The sequence below is a fragment of the Centropristis striata genome, chromosome 5 (assembly GCF_030273125.1).
Source record: "Centropristis striata isolate RG_2023a ecotype Rhode Island chromosome 5, C.striata_1.0, whole genome shotgun sequence".
Lineage (NCBI taxonomy): Eukaryota > Metazoa > Chordata > Actinopteri > Perciformes > Serranidae > Centropristis > Centropristis striata.
Genome location: NC_081521.1, coordinates 33,311,054 through 33,334,529, shown reverse-complemented (window position 1 = coordinate 33,334,529; position 23,476 = coordinate 33,311,054). Strand labels below are relative to the sequence as shown.

The following is a 23,476-nucleotide window of genomic DNA, read 5'->3' as shown; positions in this document are numbered from 1 at the left end:
ATATCCCAGACTATGGAAAAAAAGCATATAAAACAGTAATATGAATGATTTTACAACATTAACATTACGTATAATTAAAGGCTTAAAATTCAGAAAAGTAATGAATATTTGGTAGTGATGATCAGAACGGAAGATGGTTAGAATATATAACTCAGTGAAAGTGGGACATTTTAATATATATTTTTATAGCAGTTTTTTGACATGGACATTTTTGTCCTTTAGAAGGAGTTTTCAAAGGATAAAAAAATTGTCAAAAAATGTCACAAAACTGTTTTGAATCATGAGAGTGCAAACTTTAATCAACATCTTCAGCAGATACATGATGATATGTTCAAATAATGTCAAAGCTCAGCAGTTTTCTTCTTCAGTTCTGACACTTAAAACACTATTTGGTTTCTGTCACCACAGATCAGTGCCCGAGCCTTTGAGGTGAGCTGACAGAAACCGTCCCGCGGCTGGCGTGCAATATTAGCTTGCTTCTCATAAGGTCGTGACTGTTTTGCTTGAAAAATAAAATCTTAACATGGCTGACAGCTTCAGCCTGTCGCATTTAGCGCCACAAACATGTACAAACACAAAGAAGCATAAGTGTAAGAACACCAGCAATGTGTTTTCAGTATCTACAAAGTTTTCTCTTCATAAAAGCACAGTGATTTAGACTCTGCTTACAGTATCATACCTCTGTTTTCAGTGGTAAATGTGAGGGTCTAGGTTTGTAATACTTTGATTTATAAAAGCAACTTTAATAGATCTCTGGTTAAAACATATAAAACTTCATTTGGAACATAATTCATAAACACTGACAAACTGTGCACAGTTTTGTAATACTTAAGGCAATAATATAAACGTATATAAACAAAGTAATATCGGGAATTATTTGAAAATTGTAAAAAATAAAATTAAAAGTAATTTCTTTCAGTTGTGTTGGATGCTGTAAATCCATAAAACATTTAATTCCTTAAGATATTGAACACAACACAGTCAGCCCTTTTTCTGAATAAAATTCAAAGAGGACTTTAACATGCTTTTACACATATAAACTCGGCAGGTTGTGCAACACAGTTGCATTATTATCAAATATCTATTCAGCCAAAATATTCTACTGAAGAATCTGTCCGAGACAGTATGAAGTCACCACAGTTTACACTTTACGGATGATAAGCTACATGTAAAGTTTCATAAATACTGATGTTGTTGTGGAGCAGATGTGTTGTCGTTTTTTCTTCAGTGATGGTGGAAATTTTAATTTAAGCTGAATATACAAACGCACAAATCACAGATCACAGAAGCAACACTAAAAGTTATATAGAATGAAGACCAACCATCATTTCTTCTAGTTGGTCTCTGCTACCAAATCAAACCTGGGAAGAGAGAAAGGAAATAATTTGTTATTTAAATAATGTTGAAAAAAAGTAATATATTAATATACATTTGAGGTTTGAATGATTACCATTGTGTGGCACCAGTCTTCAGGTCAATTTGGTCCAAGTCCAGCTGCAACTGAGGGCAACAATGAAGCAAGAGATGATGTTAAAATCACTGCTTCAACACCAAGGAATAATGTGATGTTTGGAAATATCAAATTGCATTTCAGATGATTTTTACCTTGCCGATGAGCTCCCTCTCTCTGCTCATGAAGGAGACGCTGTTCTTCACAGACAGGTCCAGTCTTCTCTGCGTGGACTCCTCGAGAGAGAAGTCAAAGTCGAACCTATGGATAGAGAGAGTAGTCCTTTAACCCTTTATCATTCTGACCCCTAATATAGAGAACTGGGGGTGGTGTGCAGTGGATGTTTAGGGGGAGATAGCAGGTCACCAATAAATTCCACATAAAAGTGGTGGACATCATCTGAAAGTTGGAACCTGAAGATTAATTTGAGATGCAGCTTCAGTTGTTCTGGTCATACATTTTTCATTAAAACAACTACTTGCTTAATCAATTAATCATTATATTTTTATTATTGTTATATTTTTATTTTTTAATTATTATGTAAACCTAAGGTATTTAATAGTTTAAAATATTAATGTTTGGCTTTCTGAAGTCCATTTCCATGTTCAAATATGTCCCCTAAGTTGTTGCAGCAATTTTTGAGTTGATACCATTTGTTACACACATCTGCATTTTTTTTTGAGAATGGATAAAAATGGTTTTAAAAAACCCTGCAAAATATCACATCAATTCAAGACCTTTGGAACAACACAGAAAAAAAACATACCGTGATTTGGTTTTAAAAACTTTTGACATTTTGGAGATTTCAGAATTTTTGCCGATTAGATGATGAGCACTTCTGTTCTCTAAACTGCTGAGAAACCCGCTTTATGTTTATATATCTACAATAAAAAAGCTATACATCCTCTGAATGCTCTAGGTCTCTAGTTCCTGGTCGTAAAGTTTCATGAGGTTGTGATCATCCTAGAGGTCACAGCAGCTCATTTTATACAGTAAGCTCAAGTTTTACTCACGGCAAAGAAATGATTACTATAGGGACTAAAATTATTACACATGAATAACTCAGGAGTCTCAGCTTTCCAGTCATACCCAATTTATGCAATTCACAGACTGATTAGTGATCCCAGTATGCAGAAATATTCATATGCAATAAGCGAAAAGAATGCATGAGAAACACGACTAATGCATTTTATAATCATAAAGCAGCTTGTGGCTATCAATAGAGCCCTTTTTCATTCAAATATTTTGAACCTGCAACAGCCTCTGAAGGGGAAAATCAGAATCTGTCTATAATTATTTCACGCCCTTCCCAACATAATATCATGACATGGTTGCTACCAATTGATTCCTCAGATCTTCTAGTTTTCACATGATATCATCTTCTCGATAGCCTTAAAATGACAATCTCCCTTGCTTCACTATCACGAGTGTGTCATTTGTCCGCTAACCTCTCGTTAAATTCCGGGTTGAGGTCTCTCTTCTTGGTGGCGGTCCTCCTCTTGGTGGTCGCCTTCTTGTCGGGTAACAGGATGAAGGAAACATACGGGTCTGCACCGTCCTTGGAGCAGGCTGCCAGGGCTCTGTGGGTACACAGCAATCACATGCACAACACGTGTTGGTATAGAGCCCTCCAGGTCAAAGAATATGGCGATGATGAGGTAACATGCGTCATATAGAGACCTGCAGGAGTGAACGGTGATGTAAAGCCTGCTCTCCTCCATGGATTGCGCAATGGTAAGCTTCACCTGGCCGACTGAGGCTACGTTATCATTGCTATAGACACAGGATAGAAAATGAGATTATTTACATGATGGTGTCTTTGAATATTTAACTGCACAGATGACACAATAGGTTTTACTGATGCATGTGTGACTCACATAGAGAATCCACTTCTCTGTCTGATGTCCAGATGGGAAGGAACCCATCTGGGAATAACTTCTTCTGCGTTGGCGTCATCTGCAGCCCCACGACACACTGCCAGCTGAGTGTCCAACACCTGCAAGAGATCCAGATGAAAGCTTAGCAAGACACTGCTGCTGTATAATAATAATACTCATCAACTCAATTTTACAGACTAGCAATGCAACAAGACTCGGAATTAATCCCATTTGTCTATTTTGTGCCTCCTTGCTCTTCCGACTTGTGGCCTAGAAACTGAACTCAGTATTCCACCTTGAAGAATGTCCAAATTCTTAAAATTTTTTATTACACTGTCCTAATTAAAATAGTCGCCAGAAAATAAACCATTTCGATTTCAATTCTGTTGAGACAAACAGCCACGTGACAAATATTCACTCAAAATCTGTTTACACATAGCAGAGAGGAGAGGACAGGAGAGGTTGCAAGTAGAAGTTGTAAAAATGAAACTAGTTCAATATGTATAGCATGTGGAGACCCAATTTATTTTTTCCAATACTCATGACACTTGTGGGCACTTGAAAAACTTGGAAAAGCAAAAAAATACCATTTGGGAGTGAAGATTAAATAAACTTGCTATTTGTTTTTACACTATAGTTTTGTGCAGGTTCAACAAATCAGATAAAACATTTTAAATCAGTTACAATTAGAGCTGCTTATAAGCGAAATATATTACCTCTAGACAGAGACACAACAGCTGTTTCCAGTGTTTGTGCTAAGCTAAGCTTCAGAAAATAAATATATGAGAGTGTAGGCTGTACACCGTAACTATTAACGCAATGACTCTTGCACAGTTGAGAGATCTTTGTTCAGTGATGTTTTTATCTTGCTAACATGTTTATGTTTCCTTGGTGAGACCAAAGAGAATCATCCTGCCTTGGCTGGACAATAAAGAGTATATTTGTAGAGTAAGCAGGGTATATTGTCAGTACCTTGAGTGTGGCCCTCAGTAGGATCTGGCTCTCTGGCAGAGCTCCATCCAGATTGAGCCAGCGGTCCAGCACCAAACCCGGCTCAATCAGCACCTCTCTGATAGGAAGCACGAAGGAGCCGAGGGCCTGGCCCCAGCTGTGGGAGAGCTGGAGACAAACAGATAGATACACAAACATTTTAGCCATTTGTAATATCGATATAGTATGAAATAATTTGCATAGTTCAGACAAAAAGTGGAGTTACTGTTTATGACACGCACCTTCACTGTGAGCGTTTCATCTCTGGGGTCACGAACCAGAAAATGGAAGGCTTCGTCCCATCGAGGGGACGTGGAGCGCTCACAGACCTTAAAAAAGAACAAACAGCAGAATTTAATGACTTTCAAATACCACTTTACTTTATTTTAAAGTTATGAATGCAGGTCATGATCCTACCTTGGTTTTGTGTGAAACACCTTTGAGGATAATCTCAGCACCAACCTTCGGCTCTTTCCCACTCTTCTTCAGCTGAAATTACATGCAGAGAACATTGTAATACAAAAAACTGTAATCAACAGCATCTGCAAAATATAAAACACACATTACACCCCCAGTTATTTCATATTTAAAGGAAAATGCAGCTGCACTGGGACACTACAGTGTTTTATACAAAACACTGGCACTAAAAGGACTTCTGCACACAAAACACACCACAATAAACAACAAATAGAGCCCCAAGGACTCAAAGATATGATCTCACCGGCAGGCCGTGGGCTCGCTCCACATACACAAACAGCACAGCCGCTGATGGCACAACCTTGTTGTGGTACAACTGCTGGGACTGATACTGCAAGATCTGCAGGAATTAAGTCAGAGAGAGAGAGAGAGAAAAAGAGTGAGTTTTAGTGAGGCTTATTGTGCAATAAGAAGTTTCAAAACTCTACCAACAAAGATATGAACATGAAAAAACTAATCTGCACAAAGCATCTGCAAAGATAAGTTTACTGCTTATTCACACAAAGTCCCAAACTGTCAAAGTTCTTCTGTTTCCTGTTGATTAAAAAAATAGTTTGATTGTGCTGCAGCAACCAAACAACAATGCTAAAAAAAACAAGGGTACCAGGCTCTCTCAGCACAAAATGCTTCTTTAAATCCTTTAAAAAATTTAAAAGTTGCTTCATTCTTCCGGGACACTCCATTGTTACCTACTGTAGCTCATATACTATAGAGACACCTTGCCAACACCTATTTCAAATTGTATATAAAAATGTTATCAGAATTGATAGATTATTAGTCGTCTAAATAATATATTGTTTAGCCTTCTGAACCCCACCATCCCACTGAGATGACACGCATGTTTTCTTTAAAAGATTGCAAAAATTACACTGTTTATCATAAAAAGATTTGGTATAAACAGGCATTATTGTGCAAATTTGAACTTTCTGACAATCCTTGAACAGATCATTGGTTACAAAAGCTTAAAATTGTGGTATTTCTGTCAGAATCATGTCTCATGTCTCATTTAAAACGTGTCCAAAAATAAATCGTTTGGAATAACTAGATCCTGTTAAAAACATTAAATTCTGCTCCTCAGCGACACTGTGAAGCCATGATTGATTCTGCTGAGAAGAACGGTCACGTGACAAATATTCACTGAAAATCTGTTTACACAGAGCAGAGAGGAAAGGACAGGAGAGGTTGTAAAAATTGAAAATAGTTCAATATGTATAATATGTGGCTACTTATTTTACTTTTCAAAAGCTCATGACACTTGTGGGCACTTGGGAAAAGTGTTTGTTTATGTATATATTTTGTTTTTTAATGACTTATGTCATAACCGTGTTATCCTGCGGAGAAAAAAAACATGAGTTGGTCCCATTTCTAGCCATGATTGTGCTGATTTTATAGAGCTGTAGGACTTATATATTACAGTGAAATACAAGAACAAAGTGAGTAAAAAGTGCTGTTTTGTCTTTCTTCTTTCCTCTGTACTGTCTGGGGTCCGTGCTTTTTGAAAATGTCAACTCTGGTCTCAAATACCTATCCAGGAATGTTAGTGCTGCAGGCAAAAAGAAAGTAGCTTCAGTAATAGTAATACCTTCAAACTCACTGTGGTTGGATTGAAATAATTTATCATATTTTTATAATGGAAAGAACAACTTTCTGCCTAAGACTGCAACAGGATTAATTTGTAAAAATGTGGCATTTTATAGGAATTATTTATATAAATATATATATATATATATATATATATATATATATATATAGAGAGAGAGAGAGAGAGAGAGAGAGAGAGAGATAGAGAGAGAGAGAGAGAGAGAGAGAGAGAGAGAGAGAGACTAGTAATAGACTAGTAATGACGCTTCTGAGGAAGATTGGAGTCTCAGTAGAAACTGTAAAGCAGGTAATGAAACATTTCCTTGTAAAGTAAAATTCACCAATCTCGTGCAGCTAAATGAGAGCAAACACCTCACATAACATTTTTCACAGTCTGGAGATACCGTATTATAGAATCTTTGTTATCCAATACTGTGTCATTTTAAATTGCTGTTAACATGCTTTCCACTAGGACATGGAGCAGCCAGTCAGTGGGGAAAAATAGCTGGCTAGGAGGGTACGGGGGGCATACCCCAAAGATAATTTTTTTCCATAAAAGCCCAAATTTGGTGGCCTCCCACAGATTCGAATGCCACTATTCCATCACATACACTCATCTTAATCATTGCATATTTTAAGAATTATTTTAAAGGAGAATAAGGGTTCTTGTATATTTTATTTAAGGCATCTTATTTTGACAGTCTTCTTGTAAATGCTATGGTCGATTATGTTAACACACTGCGCTCTTATTTTGAAAGCTGCATGCGTTTAGCGACAGGAAGTTATTCAAAACAGTAAGTCACAGTCTAGTGTGATTAAAACAACTTTAACTGTTAACTAATGAACCGAACGGCATATGCAACAGTGTATTTGGACCTCTGACCGGCCCGGACAGGTTGATAGTATTTAGTTCGGCACACGCAGACGGTGAGACACAGAGAGATGATGTGGGGAGGGGACTGACACAGACAGGTAGGCTCAGCAGCTTGTGTATTCAGTGTGTGTGTGTGTGTGTACCTGGTCCAGTCTGGGTAGGTCAGAAACTCTGGGCAGCCACTCCAGCACCAGGTGAACCCGTCCTGACTTCACATCATTGAGAGTGTACCACTGTAACAAGAGTGGCACAATAATGTCAAAGTTATGATATAAACACAAACATTATTGTTAAATTGTTTGCTCACTTTGTGTCACACACCGTATCGATGAATTGTGCGCTGATGATATCTCGTAGGTTAAGCTTGAACCTGCAAAGACAATTAATACATTTTTATTTTCATAAATATGTTTTTCCTTCAGTTGCAGGTTGTGTAGATAGATATGCTGTGAGAGTTTTATTAGTGGAATCAGGGGGCACCTTCCAAGGAAGTCATCCTGATCGATGTCCTTGTCAAACAACTCAAACTGGATCTCCTGACCAGGAAGCTGGGTCAGAATCACCTAAACAAAAGAAGAAAAACATTAGAAAATCTAATCTAATAATACAATTAACTGTCTTGGATATTTTGTCCATTTTTGAATATTTTAATTCAGCCTGTATATTACATTTATATAATTGTGGTATATAGTTTCTTTCAGCACAACGAAGAGTTGTAGTTGAAGAGAATACAATCATGCTTAATGAAGAATTTTAAATGTTGCAAATTTTTTTGTCCATTTTCTTCAATTTCCTGTTCATTTGATGCCTGGTACATACTGGTGATAATAACCAAAATCATTATCAAGAAACCAGCTCTTAAATTAAAATCTTATGTGCTATTTTTGTTATATTTGTCCAAACAAATGTACCTTTGGTTGTATCAGGCAATTAACAATAAACTGAAGAAAACAAGGGTGGTCTAATAATTTTTCCATGACTGTATAAGAGGTAAAATGAGAATAACATCTAGTTCTACATTTTTATACTGAATATATTTGATCATATCTATTAGAGGGAAGTTGGCAGCAAGGCTCGACTAGCTTCATTTTTACACCGCAACGTCATAAGAAAGTCATGTGAGTCCATAGAAATATATTATTATTATTTCTAATATCTGTTTCAGTAGTAATACCTCATAGAGTTCATTCCAGAGTGGATTGAGGTTTTCTTTAATGGTGTGGCTACGGAAGGTGATACCAGCCACACGGATCTTGACGTACGGGTCGCTCTTCCCCTTCACCATGCCGCCCATGAAGTTGTCCTTGGCTATCAGGTTCTGGGCCTCCACCAGATGGATACGCAGCACTCCCTGTGAGCAGAAAAAAGGGCAGGAAAAGCTGTTATAGAGCAGTGTGTGTGTGTGTGTGTGAGATGCTTAGGTTTGTCTTCAGGCTTTTACCTCAGTTGCAAACTCTGGGTCAGGCGTGGTGTGCTGCGGTCGTGTTGGTTGTGGTTTACCCAACCCGCCGGGCCCCATCGGGTTCAGCTCTGATGAGATTCCCCCCTGACCCATCCCGGGCCCAGGGGCCAGAGGCCGGGGAGATGGAGTCGTAGGAGTGGCATCGTCACTTAGCCACAAAACCTGCAGTAGTAGGAAACAACTAACAGGTTACTGTGAGTCAAGCAGTAATTTAAATGCAGGTTTTCCTTTTTCTGTTTAGGATAGAAGGAGGAGGCTGAAAGAAGACAATTAGATGGTCTTTTTTCTGTCCAGACTCTACCAACAAAAACAGTAATTTTACCTTGCAGAACAGGGGTGTCGCTAGTTTACCACTGCCTCGATCCTATCAGTGTGTTTGTGTTATTATGTGATTCTGGGGTTTTAAAGGTTTCATTCAGATTCCCCCAAAATCACACAATAAAACAAACAAACTAACCTTTTGAGGCAGCAATAGGCCAGCAACTCCAATGTTCTACGAGATAAAATTTATGTTTTTGTCAATGGAGTCTGGTGACTTCTGGTTGTTTTGTCTTTTGCTGTGTCCTCTAGACAAGTAGATGGTCTAGTTTAGGTTTAATTACACAGTGTTAGACAGTGGTGGTATGTAACTAAGTACCCAAGTTATGTACTTAAGTACAATTTTTATGTATGTGTACTTTACTTGAGTATTTCCATTTCCTATCTTTACAAAATTAAAATGCTGCTTACATAAATGCATCAAACAAACAACCTACAAATATATTTAGAATATATAAAACAATCCGAGAGGGGCCATTCTGCATAACAAGAACTTTTACTTTTGATACTTTAAGTATATTTTGATGCTCATACTTTTCTACTTTCACTCGGTAAGTTTTGAACGCAGGATGTTTACTTGTAGTGGAGTAATTCTGCAGTGTGGTAGTAGTACTTTTACTTCAGTAAGGGATCTGAATACTTTTTCCAACGCTGGTGGGTTTAAATTCAGAGTACTTTATAACTTCTGCAGTTTCTCACATTCTTTAATGTTCAACAGGATCTGATTTCTGTAATGTAATATCATCTCTGAATGGTGGATGTGGGTGTGTTACTGAAGCATGTGTAGGATGATAGTTTCCTGAGGCCAAAGCAGTCCTCTGGGAGCTGATAGGATTTCAAAGTCTTCCACTTCAGCTGAACCACAGATTGAATTTGCATCTAACCTGTATACTACATTACCAGACACATGTGAGTGTGCAGAAGAAAAAGAAAACAGTCTTGGCATGAAACACCAACCCGCAGCACAATTTTGACGTAGATGCGGCTGGCAGAACCAGAATTCTCCAGCTGGAACCACTGGTCCATGGTGAGTTCAGGGGTCGCCAGAATACGGGTCAGAGGGATGGTCAGGCTGCCCAGGGACAGAGCACGGTCATCATCTTTCACCTGATTTAAAAAAACACAGGAAGAGAAGATGTGGAGTGAGGATAAAGGCAAATAACATGAAGTGAAAAGATCCTTAGCTAAAAAAAAAAGAAAGAAAGAAGTGTGGTTAACATAAATTACAGAGAATAAGAGGAAAGATTGATCTAAACCACAGTGAAAATCAATAAGGCACTTTCTGTACTAATTCCACTGAGGTCTTGAGAGTAATTTGTGTAAATCTCTGCTTTATAGGTGTTTTCAGTCGTTACTCATGATGACTTACTTGAATGTCGATGTCTTGTTTGCGAGGATCCTGAATAAAGAAGGTAAACGCATCCTCCCACACAGGGCTGTTGGTCCCGTAACAAGTCTGCAGAACAGAGGAGAAAACAAGTATTATTCCTTGAGTTTGGTTTAAAAGGTTAGTGTTGTTTTGTTTGTTTGTTTGTTTGTTTTTAAAGTTAGCTATATATCCTTACCTTGCTCTCTTTAGTTGCATCCTGAATGGAAATCTGCACCATTGGACTCGGGTCCTTATTGCCTTTCCTCATCTACAACATATTAAATACACTGATGAGATGAAAGTGTAAAGCACACTGCCTGAAAAAGTTTTGAATAAGGAGAATCTTACAGGCAGCTGGTGAGCTTGATCAAGATAGATGGCGAGGATCGCAGCAGATGGAGGATCAGCCGTCTTACTGGTCAAGTTCTGGTTCTTCTGGATCACCTGGTAGAGCGAACAGAGAGCAAAGAGCATGTGATGAAATTATTATATGTGAGGAAAATTATTACTATTATATATTATATATTATATATATATATATTATATTATATATATATATTATATTACTATTAATAACCAGGTGATGAATAATGTGTTATTGATTTACTGTTTGACAGCTTTTCTGTATTTTGACTGATATTTTTATATATATGCTCTTTAACTTAGCTTTATTGTACCCTGAGGTCAAAATACACAAAGCATAATAAAAATACCTAAAACATTATAAGGTCAATATATGTAAACCAATCAAACAAGCTTGAATAAAACATTGTACATCAGGTGCCAACCTAACATACCTGTACCTGCAGTACATGTAAAATGTTCTATGATGTAAATCTATGATGTAAAAGTGTATTTGATTCTTTACTAATGATAATATAATAATAATAATAATTATTATTATTATTTAACTCTACTTGACTCTTGTCTGTTTTATGTTGTCAGTGTATTTTTTAATTTTATTTTATAGACAATGATATAGGAAACAACATAAACATTACATACAACAGGCATTATAAACTACCGTAATCTGTAACTCATTATTGTTGCGTTATAGTTATTGAGTGTCTTTGCAAGGACACACATGAAGAGTACATATCTTTTTAGATATCTTTTTCCAGGTAAATAAACAAGTTAAATTCTAACAACTTAAACACATACAAAATAATAAGTAAAATGCAAAAACAAAGATAAATGATGTAATGATGTGACTGCTAATAGTGCTGCTTTTTTATTTATTTATTTATTTTATTTTATATTCTTTTGAATGATTAAAACGTTATTTCATTAATGTATTATTTTTATTTATTTTTATTCCCCCTTACTTCTTTGTGTTAATTACAATATTGTAATCCAATTTTCTGCTGTGCTTCTTGTTGCAAAATGCAAAAACAACATTTTTATTCAATGGGAAAAATATGAGTTTAACTTTATATTTTGTGATTTGTGGTGAGACTTAAATAAATATCAAAGCAGATAGTGTCCTGTTGGGTTAAGTGGTTTAAAACCCTTTGTTGCATGTCATCAATCTGCCTCTGTTTCCTGTATGTCCAAACTGTCAAATGCTCAAATTAATATGGCATACAAATAACACTCAGATGCTTATAAGTGCATCTATTTCAGTCCACATCACTGCCTGAAACAATGCTGCAGATCGGACTAAAGACTTACCTCACTGAGTCTGTCAGGAGAGGACAGCAGAGAGAGCCACTCCAGCCGGAGGTGAACGCTGCCGGACGGGACGTCCCTCAGATTGAACCACTGTTTACAGAAACAAAAGCCTCATCAAACAATTTTTTTCCACCGCTTGATTTCTTTGAGCCCTCATAAAAGAAGTGGAGATCAGAGCAGATCACGAGGAGGCACATGGGCTCTGTAACGTCACATGCTCACAGGAATTCTGCCGTCTCACTCTGATGTTTTTCAGAGTGAAACCATTTTTATAACTGCATTGTTGTGATTTCTGAGTGAGAAACATTTGTTAAAGGTAACATTGTTAAAGGTGAAATCCTGAATCTTGTCAGTGCTTACATCATCCACAACTCTGGCCTTCTTCACGATATCAAGATCCACTTTGACCCTGAAAGAGAAGCAGATAAAGAGAGATGGAGAGAGAATCAGTGAAGCCATTAATCAAGGAGACTATGGCGATCAAATTTCCACAGAATCATGGCCCAACATGGCAGTATAGCAGAGATGGGGATGACATGAGAAGCACATAGAGACAGAGTCAAAGAATGAGAATGAGTAAGCTACCTCCCCAGGAAGTCATCCTGGTCTGGGTCTTTGTCAAAAACTTCCACTTCCAACTCCTGACCAGGTACTTCATGGACAATCACCTGACACACACACACATACACATAAATGGACAAATACACAATACACACAACAAATTTACAAATATAGATACAGCCACACGTGACACAATAACACAAGGACATGCAAACAGAATCACAATGACAAGAACTTTTTACTTTTGTGTCAGGTAGATGTATTCATTTAGCATCTATTCAGAGTCGAATTTCATAGACAACACGAAGATAAATGTGTCCCTGAGTAAGCAGTTTTCGCAAGAGCTGCTTATCTCCAACACAGGAGCTTCCTGCCACCACAGACACAGATAAAAATCTCTACAAAACTGCTTATCTCTAACATGTTTACTGCATTGCCACTTCTTTTCGCAACCCCCTATGAAGCAAGGACAGCAACAGCAAGCCATAACTTTTAGCACATAAACTGGTGGGAGTGCAGCACCTACATATCGAGGCAAAGCCATAAATATATCTCATGTTTCTTGCAGCTCAGATGTATTTTATCCCCTCTCACCTCGAACATCTCCCTCCACTGTGGGTTCAGGTTGCTGTCCACATGATGGGAGGTGAAAATCTGGGTTCCGACACGTAGAACGGCATACGGGTCTGACTTCCCATCGATTAAGCCCTTGATGACTGTGTCCTTGGCAGTTAGGTCTTCAGCCTCCAGCAGGTGGATACGCACAACTCCCTAGCATGTGCAAACAGATCCAGGAAAACACATGCATGCACAGAAAAAAACGTTAGTCGACTTGCATTATCACAGAGCTTTTTTTATTTGTTATGTGAATTTTCTGTATGACTTCCAGGCTATGTGTTTGCTTGCAGCTTATATGCTGAGACTGTTTCAGTCTGTGTGGCTCCATGTTTTTCTCCAGGCCTTTCATTATTGAGACAGTTACCCTTGGGAGAGGGGAGCGGAGCTGCGCAACGTGCAGGTCGGCCACCAGGGGAACAGTTAGGCGGTTGGGGAGCACCAGGTGGGAGGCTATTGCATCCATTATCATAGTGTCCGACATGGCACTGCAAATGAATGCGAGGACGATGTTGGGGGACACACGGAGGGACACACAGACAAACAGACAGAGGCTATATACTACTGCTGACAATATATACATGCATAAATAACATGATATACATGTTCTCAGCAACAGAGCCAACAGGAAGCTCCCAATGGCGAAAAGATGAACACAGTTTTCTGTGAAATCATATCCGCTAACGTCATCTATAATGGTGAATACAATAAAAAAAGAATGACAAACTGTCATTGAAAGCATCGCCAGAGGGAACTGATGCCTCAGCAACACCTCTGGCAATGCTTTAATTGCATTTTCACAAAGTATATTATATAAGATCATAACACACACAGTGTAGAATCAATCAGTTTTATTATTCGTTGATTCTACATTGTCCACGTCCTGACCTTACATAATGGACCTTAAAAGCTACCTCCATATAAACACATGGAGTCATAGTATATACATAATGAATTAAAAAACACCAGTATGGCATAACGTTATTAAAGGATAAGGTTGGCATTGCTCAATATTTTTCTTATTATCAACAAACGGCATAAAAAGAACGAAACCAGTAATGTGTCAGTACTTTAACTTCTATACCCTAAGACTGTTTCTACTAAAGATTTCTACAAAAGAGGTCACAGTTTTTACTGATTTTAGTTTGAGTTATTCTAACAGCTTGGCATTTGAGCTTTTAGACTGGTTTGGTTGGGGATTCTTTTCTGATGCAGATCAATCCACATTTGATGCTTTATTGGGCATTTAAGGCTGCAGGATGGTGTGCGTGGGCTTGGCTCAAAATAAACTACAGTGCCCCTGTTCATCGTAATGAAGGAACATGTTATCCTGTGCAACAGCGTGACTCATTTATGTGTTTTCAAGTTTCTGGACAACAAAGGAGCTCTGTGGCACACAGGAGAAGCATAGCAGGCTTTGGCTACTTGTTAGTGGGATCAGTTCACTGCTGGTTTAAGTCTTTTCACTGGATTTGTTGACAAAACAAAAATATAAGATATCGCCACACCTACACTTTAAGGATGTGACCACACAGATCCATCACTGATTGAAAAAATTATCTTTGTCTCAGTCAGTCGCAAAACGGGCAAATTTTTCTGCATGTGAAAACATTTACTCCTCATTAAAAACACACAGACACAACAGATCAATGCGGGCACACCCTAAAATCCATGAGCACATAGCTCAGTCACATAAACTCACTTCAGCCCAGGGATATCTAACAGGTTGGTCAGCCCGGTCCAGTTGATGTCCAGTTTCTACGACACAGATAAAATACATATAAAACATGAGTGTAGACATTGGATAACAATGCTGTGCAAACTCAGACACAGTTTTCTTGTGCTGCACTCACAGGCCTGCGGATGAAGAACATTGTGATGGCTCCAACCAGCGGCACGTCTCCGATCAGAGGCTCCAGGATCACACGCAGCTTCCCATGGAGCTACACAGAGAAAAAGGACGATTCAGGCCATTTAACTGTCACAAATAACATAAAAATATCTTAAAGGAATACATTTAAGTTGGATTGTATGAGGTACATATCTATAGTTAGTTACCTACAGCAGCTGGTGGTTGGCACGCCCAAGTTTGTAAAAGCAGGCAGAAGTATTGACACAGAAGCTGAACTATGTGGACAGAGGCAGCAGCAAAATGTTTGTTAACCACCTAAAAAAAGGAAAACCTAAAACAAAATCAATACCAGTTTAAGTGTTCACTATAATGAGAATATTTCTACCACTTTTGAAGCCATTTGTTGCTCTTGTCGAAACCACGAGACTCCACTGCCAAAAACAAGAAATTTCCTTGCAGAACATGGGAGTTGCTGGCCTCCCCTTGTCTCGATTGTTTAGTTAATTTGTGTTATTGTGTGAATTTTGGCAAATTCGAACTAACCCTTTAAAACACAAGAGTTGCACAATAATACAAACTAGAAAATTTCCTCTGTGGAAAGTCTGAAAGGGCCATGGGGGCTACTGCCAGTGTGTATACACTATGATGAGATTCTTCAGAGATTTCAAACAATTAATACTAGTAATGTTATGATACTATATTATATACAAGGAGCACACCTACAACAAGCATTCCTTTTCAAGTATTTACTTATACAGCAGCCTATTCCCTTTCAAACTCAAAATGTGTGTGTGTGTGTGTGTGTGTGTGTGTGTTTTGTGTGTGTGTATGTGTGTGTGTGTGTGTGTGTGTGTGTGTGTGTGTGTGTGTGTGTGTGTGTGTGTGAAACATGTGTATCTGGAGGAGTGTGCGCGCTTACCAACGCCAATGGGGCTGTTGGTGCGTGTTGGTGGCGCATCTGTGCGTCCTACGCCCAAACTATAACTCTGACAGTTTAACCAGAGGATTGTGAGTGAGAAGACAAATTTTCCCACATTTCTATGTATAAATGATTTCTGTAGAGTGGAATTTTTGACCCTAATGAACTAACAGATCAAGGTAGCATTAGTCAAGCAATACCTGTGTTCTGTGAGGTAAAATTACTGCTTTTGTCAATGGATTCTGGTGGCTTTAAAGAGAGCACAGATAATGGTTTCAGTTCCCCGCCGGAAAGGTCTGTCTCATAGCAAAGAAAAGCAGTGAAAATATTCTTATATAGCGTACAAATAAACTGATGTTGATTTTTTTTAATTGGGCCTTTTTTAGGTGACTAAAATACATCTTGCTGATGCCCCTGTCCACAGCAACCGTTATCTACTGTAGGTAATACACAAACTATGGATGAGTATCTTAAACAACCCCACTTCTATGAAATATCTCTTTAATATGCATTTTTATACCTGGACTCCTTTCACTCCAGCTTTGCAGAAATACTTCTTGATTTCGACATTGATCTCAACATCACCGGCATAGCTGCAAGAGGAAGAGCAGTGACAGGATTAACTAAGAGAAGCAGTTGATACAAGTTTCGATAGAGCTGTGTTGAGTAAACAATGATCTCCTGCAACAGACAGAGGCAGGCCCTTCCCACATGCAGGAGACTTCACAGTAAGTGAGGAATATTTCAGTGTTTGACTTCTAGCTAAAAAAAAAGTGATGCATTACCTCAGGTACAGATCCAACATAACTTGTCTCTTATCATGTTCTGTGTGAGCCTTTACACCAACCACCTTCAGAGCCTGTGAACACAACAGCTGCTGTCACACAAAGCAAATAATCCTGATAGAGATTAAATTAGCAAAGATGCACATGAAGATTATCATTCCCTGTGAGGAAGATCATCAGTTTTTATGCTTTTAATTCACAGGCCAGTGAGACCAGCCCTGCATTACAAGACTCACATGCATGTTAGGATTCTACATTCAACTGTACTTCCTTGGTACATTTACAGAATACACTGCTGCTTTAATGACAGATCACTCATATACCTTGTCCCCTATGTTGACCTTGGTAAAGCTGAGAGTCTGCAGATGAATGCTGGAGGCTCGGATGGCAGGAGCAATGGTTTCCACCAGCAGCTTCTCCAGATACTGGCCGACAAAGGGCCAAGCCTGCTGCAGGATCTACAAAAGATAGGGAGAGATAGGATAGTATAGTTCGGGTAGTATACAGTAATAATTTATACATGTAATCAAATGTGGTTCATGTTTGTGTCCACAGTAATATAATTCTGTGAATAACTGAATTATCTTTTGTGCAAATGCTTCATCATAGCAACGCACTTCCTGGGAATAAAATAAATGTTTACCAGAACGTGACAGCAAATAACAAAGAACCATTAACACATGTACACACACACACACACACACACACATTTCACAAAGCCGTGACCATACACTGTTTGCCTTGTGGTTAAAAGGCTTTTAAGAGAGACAAAAAAAAAACATCTGACAGGGGATGCAATTTAAACAGTGAACAACAGCTCAGTTAGACCTAATAAAGATAATTCAATATGTTAATATATTGTGTTTTAATGCAATCATAAGATGAACGACAAAGGAGAAAATGTTGGGTATTTTACATTTGTCAAGTTGTTTGTTACACATGAGTATACAGAGAAAAACAAATATAAAATAAAATAAATAAATACAAATAAAATAGGCTTTACCATGTGTTATACAAAATATGTATTATTCAATAAGCACAAAACATGTTGTATTATTATAATTATTGATTAAGCAAGACAGTTATATATATAGTATATATTAGTATATATATTTAAAATATAATATATATATAAAATATTATACAAAGTAATAACACATAATACATTATTAAATATTATTTTTTAAATAAATTAAATAATGTGAGTTTAATAATTTCAGAGGAGATTTTCCAGTGATATATAATTTTGTCTTGGAGTGTTTCTCACACTGGTGTAAGCTTCAACATTTAAGTGTGAGGTGTGAGAGTGAGGTGCAAAGTCCTGTCAGCTTCTGTTTACTGATCCTGTGACGTCCAAACTGCCCCTGAAGTGGCGGTGCTAACAGCCCACAGCTGCAGGAGAGTACCTTATATTATTTATGATACCGTTATGGACATTCAATTAGGAATGATGCCTTTTATTTACTCCTCACAGGCTATTTTATTTAGATATGTTTCTCACAGACTTCACCAGCTCCTTTTATTCCCAGCTACACTTTCCACAAGTTGTCAAATATAATAAAAGGTGGGAACATTTCAGGGCTGATGTATGTTTGTTTACGGCTGCAGGAGAGGAGTGCAGGCAGCTGGATCACATGTCTGAAAGCCTGGAGGAGACGTGGGCGACTGAAAGATGAGTCCAGCAAATTGCCATCCCACAATCTGGGCTTCTGTCAGTGAGTTCATTACATTTCTCCCTCCAGAAGGGCGCTTTGAGTTATTAGTATTCACATCCACACTTGCCCTGTGCTGATGCGAGGTTACTGTACTGACAGAGACAAAGAGTCCAGCGATATGATCTGAGCCACTCTCCCTGCCTCTTAATTACAACGCCAGATAATCTGCTCCAATGGAGAGGCTGCAACGGGAGCCGGGTCACTTAAAGTCCACACAAGTGGGCTTTATCTCCGTATCGAATGTGAGGCAATGCAGCTACTGCGGGAGTTACCCAAGTACAAAGCAAACATTTTATCTTGGGAATCATTGTTGTTGAAAAGTTCAGCTGAATAAAGCAGTGCAGTCCTTCATCATACAAGTGTCTTAAAACAGATGATTCTTAATAATGATTTCCTAATGACATTGTCAAAAGTATCATAACTTTGTCAATAACCTCAGAGCTTCAACCCAAGGCTGCACAGATTAAACATCAGGGAAGGAAATGAACAGGTCCTCAACCTGTGTTTATTACAGCATCCTCTCTAGTAATGAAACCACCTCGTGACTGGACCCACAAACAGCAACCAGACGGGGAAAGAACATCAACCGCTTACATAATTAAAATATTTTAACATATGTCAAACATTATTTAATGGAGGCGGCATTAACCCTCTGAACCCCAAACCGTATATATATATATACATATATATATTTAAATTGGAATAAAATGGAATTTATATTTATAACACTTTTTCAAGTGCCCACACGTGTCATGTATATTGGAGAAAAAATTATATAATTATATAATAATTATATAATTATTCGCATTTTTACAACCTCTCCTGTCCTTTCCTCTCAGCTCTGTGTAAACAGATTTTCAGTGAATATTTGTCACGTGACCGTCCGTCTCAGCAGAATCAATCATGGCTTCACAGTGTCGCTGAGTAGCAGAATTGAATGTTTTTAAGAGGATCTAGTTATTCAAAAATGTTTATTTATGGCGATGTTTTAAATGAGACATGTAGAATAAAGTGAATACAACAAAATATATCACAATTTTAAGCTTTGTTTTGGTTACTTTTTTTAACAGAAACGTTTGTGACCTATGTTCAAGGAGCGCCACAAACTGGGGTTCAAAAGGTTAAAGAAAATTCATTAAAAAAAGGAGAATTGGAGAATGGAGATAATACTTGTATGTTAGCAGTAGCATTATAGGATGGCGACTTCTCAGTATGCTTCCCGGTGCAGCAAAGCACCAAAAAAAGAAGGAAAGAAAAGGAGGAAGAAAGGAAATGAAAGCAGGGTGCTTTACACAAGTTTCTCTCATTCAAAGCCCACAAAGCAGCCTCAATTACAAGCTTTCCACTGCGGAGGAGGGCGGCGTCTCTGCACCCAAACACTCATGTGCATGACCATAATAATCATGTGGCAGTAAAAAGATGTTTTTTTGTTTTCCAAATATCAAAATGTGTATGAAGTTTATAATTCTGCTTTTGTGACAACCTTATTTTTTAAATACACAGCTGCACATATGCAAAGTGTGATGGGAAAATCACATACCTTATTGAGCCACTCCACTTTTTCCACATCTGGAAAGTTGACCTGTAGAAAAGTAATATTAGTCAGGCATGAAGTCAAATACAACATGGCAGTGTAAAATGACCTTCAGCTCTGAGCAGAGTAGTTAAAATACTTGAGGTGATTATTTTTGTAATATTTTTCTGGGTGTGTGGAAGTACATACTAGAGCCCAACTGACATCTGATTTTTGAGACCAATAGCAATTTAAGAGGAGAAAAATTCTCCAGTAACCAATATGGCAGCCAATATAGTGAACTTTTGATTTGTAATAAAAATAAAGCTTTACTATATGGATTGTGCATTGACTTTGCACTGATTTGACTGTGCAATGCTTCCTAGAGGACTACATCCTTAAGCAAATAACTCATGATTAACATTATATATTGTTAAACACTATACATGCAATGTATTACTATGTCAACCAATTAGAACCATACACTGACGAAGAATAAATACAAAATATATAGACATAAGATAGCTAACAACATTTTTAAATTACACCAAGCATTCTTTTCTGTATAATATGTTCTGTAAAATAATTGTTCTTATACGTGTATATCCAGATATCATATGCACATATATATACAGATAGTGATATGTCTGTAATAGGCCAGTATTGGCAGATAATATTGTCGCGATAAATCGGTTCTTATACAGTACTATATTATTTAAGTAATTTTAAGATGATGCATGCTTTGTTTTGCGTTAAGATAGGCAGTATTTCCACTTGATTAAACAGTTTCACCAGCTTTTTACCAATATAATATCTATATTTTTACATGTTAACAGCAGAAGTAGAGAGAGAACCTAAGAAGGCCTAACAACTTAGACTTATTAAACAAAATTTCAGGAAACCATCAACCACATGCACGTCAGCCCTTCCTCAAAACCTCAGAGATCTCCAGATCAGTCCTATCTGCCCTACAAACACACACACACACACCCACTCACACACGCACACACAGTTTATTCTCTCTCCAGATATGGTGGTCCTGGTCACTGCCTCTGCTCTGAAGTATGTTTATGAGTCATCAAGTTTTTGGTGCCAGATAAGGTCAAAGGCAGCTCCACTGTAGTGAAACGGGAAGAGGAAACCCACAAAGAGAATCTCTCCTGTTACTAGATAAATAGTTTCCTCCAGCATGCATTTAACAGTCTACTTATAGTGTAAAGTCTACTCAATGTCAGTATCGTTCTTTCCACCTCTCCCACTCTACAAAGACTTCATCTGACATTTAAATCCACATTCTTCAGCAGACTAATTCCCCAGGCACTGCACACCAGGAATGTCTAAATATGGGGTTGTAATGAAGCAACAGACTGTCCCTATCTCTGTCTTTTTATGTATAAATGTGTTCATTCTAAAAAGTCTGGAGCTTTTAAATAAACAGCAAGTATCCAACTAATGAGTAATGTGCATATAAATGTCTATCAGTGATGCAAAGTAGCTGAGATGCAGCTCAAGTTGGGCCTGACAGATGTTTGCAGATGTGACAGGTGATACAAGCTGCAGAGAATGACCATGCATGCCTGTGCTTACCCATGGAGGTAAATCCCTTTTGGCTCTGAACACCTTGTCGGTGGTGAATGCCCTCTCGTTCTCCAGCAGGTACATGGCAGACTTGAGCCTCATCACTTTGTCCAGTCGACTGTGTTTCCAGCCCATGTAGATCATCAGCCCAAACAGGACCACGCTGATGCTGAAGCCATAATACCCAGCCAGGTACACTGGCAGAAGAGCGCCGAGGCATTTCCCAAACGACCACAGCACGCTCACTGCGCGTTCACCGGGGGGATGGCTCGGTGAGGCCGGGGCTGCGGTGGCCGCCGTGCCCCTGCTCATGCCCGGCTCTGCATCCGCGGCTGGCATCGCAAGATCCCCGTTTCACTTCACTGGCTCGACCTGGCCTTCAGCTTAAAAAGCTTCTGCGACTGAGTGGCAAGCGCCACTGAAGACTTAAAAGCACCGTTTTGATGTAGAAACCATCGAGGAAATCAGCGACAAACTGCGGAGCTTCTTACTGTTAAATCATGACCACCACGGTTTCCTTCCACTGCGCTCTCCTCAGTTCCGCAGGGCACTAAACTGGCTATTCCGTGTTTCATTTACGTGTCTCACAGAGCAGGGCAAGCAGAGACCAGGACCCGTGAGGGCGGGCTCTGCCTCAAGCCCTCCTTCACATGAAATCCAGTAGAAACCTAAACCCTAGAATTAACTTGTAGCGTCATACACCGACCCGGGCGGAGCGTATTAAGACCTATTTGCAAAGTGAGCGTCGTTTATTCCATCTGCGGAGACCATAAGGACACGTTTTATTCACACTAACATCATCATCACGGTATAAACTGAAATAACGCCCCAAATCCTGTTTTAATGCACAGGCTGCTCAACCCGTTACCTTCTTTACATAACCGGATGAAACCCTGCTGCATGCGCAAGCGCTCCTCTCCACTGCAGCAGCTTTTACAACTGAGCGTGACAGCGCCAACAGGTTCGTTGACAGAAAGGTGTATTCGCTTTGATACTTAATCGAGTTGCATGCATCAGCTGCCTTTTTTTTTTTTTTTTTCTTTTTTTTACAATCCAAGCGGCAGAGTCGTGACACAAAGCAGGATGTGCGCCAGATGTCACTAACGCGATGTTTACGCAGCAACAAAATGCAGGTCATTCTGCATCAGCACAGCCGAAAATAGTCATTGATTTGTCATGCAGGTGCGTTTAGAGTCCAAGCTCCTTAGTAATGGCTTCATTTATGCTTGGCAACTGTAACAGCAGACTCCCTGGTTGCCTGGATGCAGCCCAATTAGCAGTATTTGCTCAGAGGGTGAAAAGTTTGATGATCCCTTATGTAAACAGATGCAGTCATGCAATTATGAACCAATATCTCATAATAAAGACTAAATATCCTAAAATTATGATTTATTATCTCACAATTATGATTTACACTTATGAGATGATAAGTCATAATTCATTATAATGAAAAGGTTTCTCATTAAAATGACTTGCAGAATTTTATTTTCTGGTTACATTGGCAGAAATGGGCTTCCATACAAAAAGGTTTATCCCAGAATGTGAAATATAATAATTAGAGGCTACATAAAGGTCAATGTGCATAGAAACTAAATGCAATCAGTTTTTTTATTGTCATCCTCTAACCTCAACTCACTTTTTAATACATTTTCACATTAAAATACTTGCTATTCCCTTCTTTTTATTCATGAGTTGCCTTGCTGCAGTTTATTTTACCATTGGCTCTTTTTTATTGTACACATAGGCTTCTATGGCTGTTTTTATATCTCTGAATGACTTGGCATTATCTCAGAAGTGTTGTTGTAACAAAGTCATTCCAGTTCAGTGCTAAATTTGTGGTGTGATTATGGTGGCTCGTCACATGCCTGT

General features: G+C 38.4%; 1 protein-coding gene across 1 annotated transcript; it reads right to left on the bottom strand.

Annotated features, from left to right (window-relative positions):
- Positions 1-463: 463 nt before the first annotated feature.
- esyt1a (extended synaptotagmin-like protein 1a) lies at positions 464-22,496 on the bottom strand. Its single transcript, XM_059333348.1, has 31 exons — positions 21,617-22,496; positions 20,057-20,098; positions 17,125-17,259; positions 16,802-16,875; positions 16,537-16,609; positions 15,099-15,188; positions 14,948-15,003; positions 13,613-13,733; positions 13,225-13,401; positions 12,655-12,737; positions 12,430-12,478; positions 12,070-12,159; positions 10,747-10,842; positions 10,595-10,666; positions 10,399-10,485; positions 9,987-10,136; positions 8,691-8,873; positions 8,424-8,600; positions 7,730-7,812; positions 7,571-7,619; positions 7,393-7,482; positions 5,039-5,134; positions 4,735-4,806; positions 4,560-4,646; positions 4,300-4,446; positions 3,328-3,446; positions 3,131-3,223; positions 2,899-3,030; positions 1,606-1,711; positions 1,451-1,500; positions 464-1,361 (listed from the first exon to the last, which is right to left on the bottom strand). The coding sequence occupies exons 1-31, from the start codon at positions 21,944-21,946 to the stop codon at positions 1,334-1,336; spliced, it is 3,237 nt and encodes a 1,078-aa protein (XP_059189331.1). The 5' UTR covers positions 21,947-22,496; the 3' UTR covers positions 464-1,333.
- Between the last annotated feature and the right edge of the window lie 980 nt (positions 22,497-23,476).

What these genes read in the sequence shown, in the direction of transcription:
- esyt1a (XM_059333348.1), bottom strand. Translation starts at nt 21,946, where the DNA reads ATGCCAGCCGCGGATGCAGAGCCGGGCATGAGCAGGGGCACGGCGGCC. An exon ending in AAAGGGATTTACCTCCATGG is followed by an intron (nt 20,099 to 21,616) that starts GTAAGCACAGGC and finishes ACTTTTCTACAG; the next exon opens with GTCAACTTTCCAGATGTGGA. An exon ending in GCGCACAATTCATCGATACG is followed by an intron (nt 7,483 to 7,570) that starts GTGTGTGACACA and finishes CTCTTGTTACAG; the next exon opens with TGGTACACTCTCAATGATGT.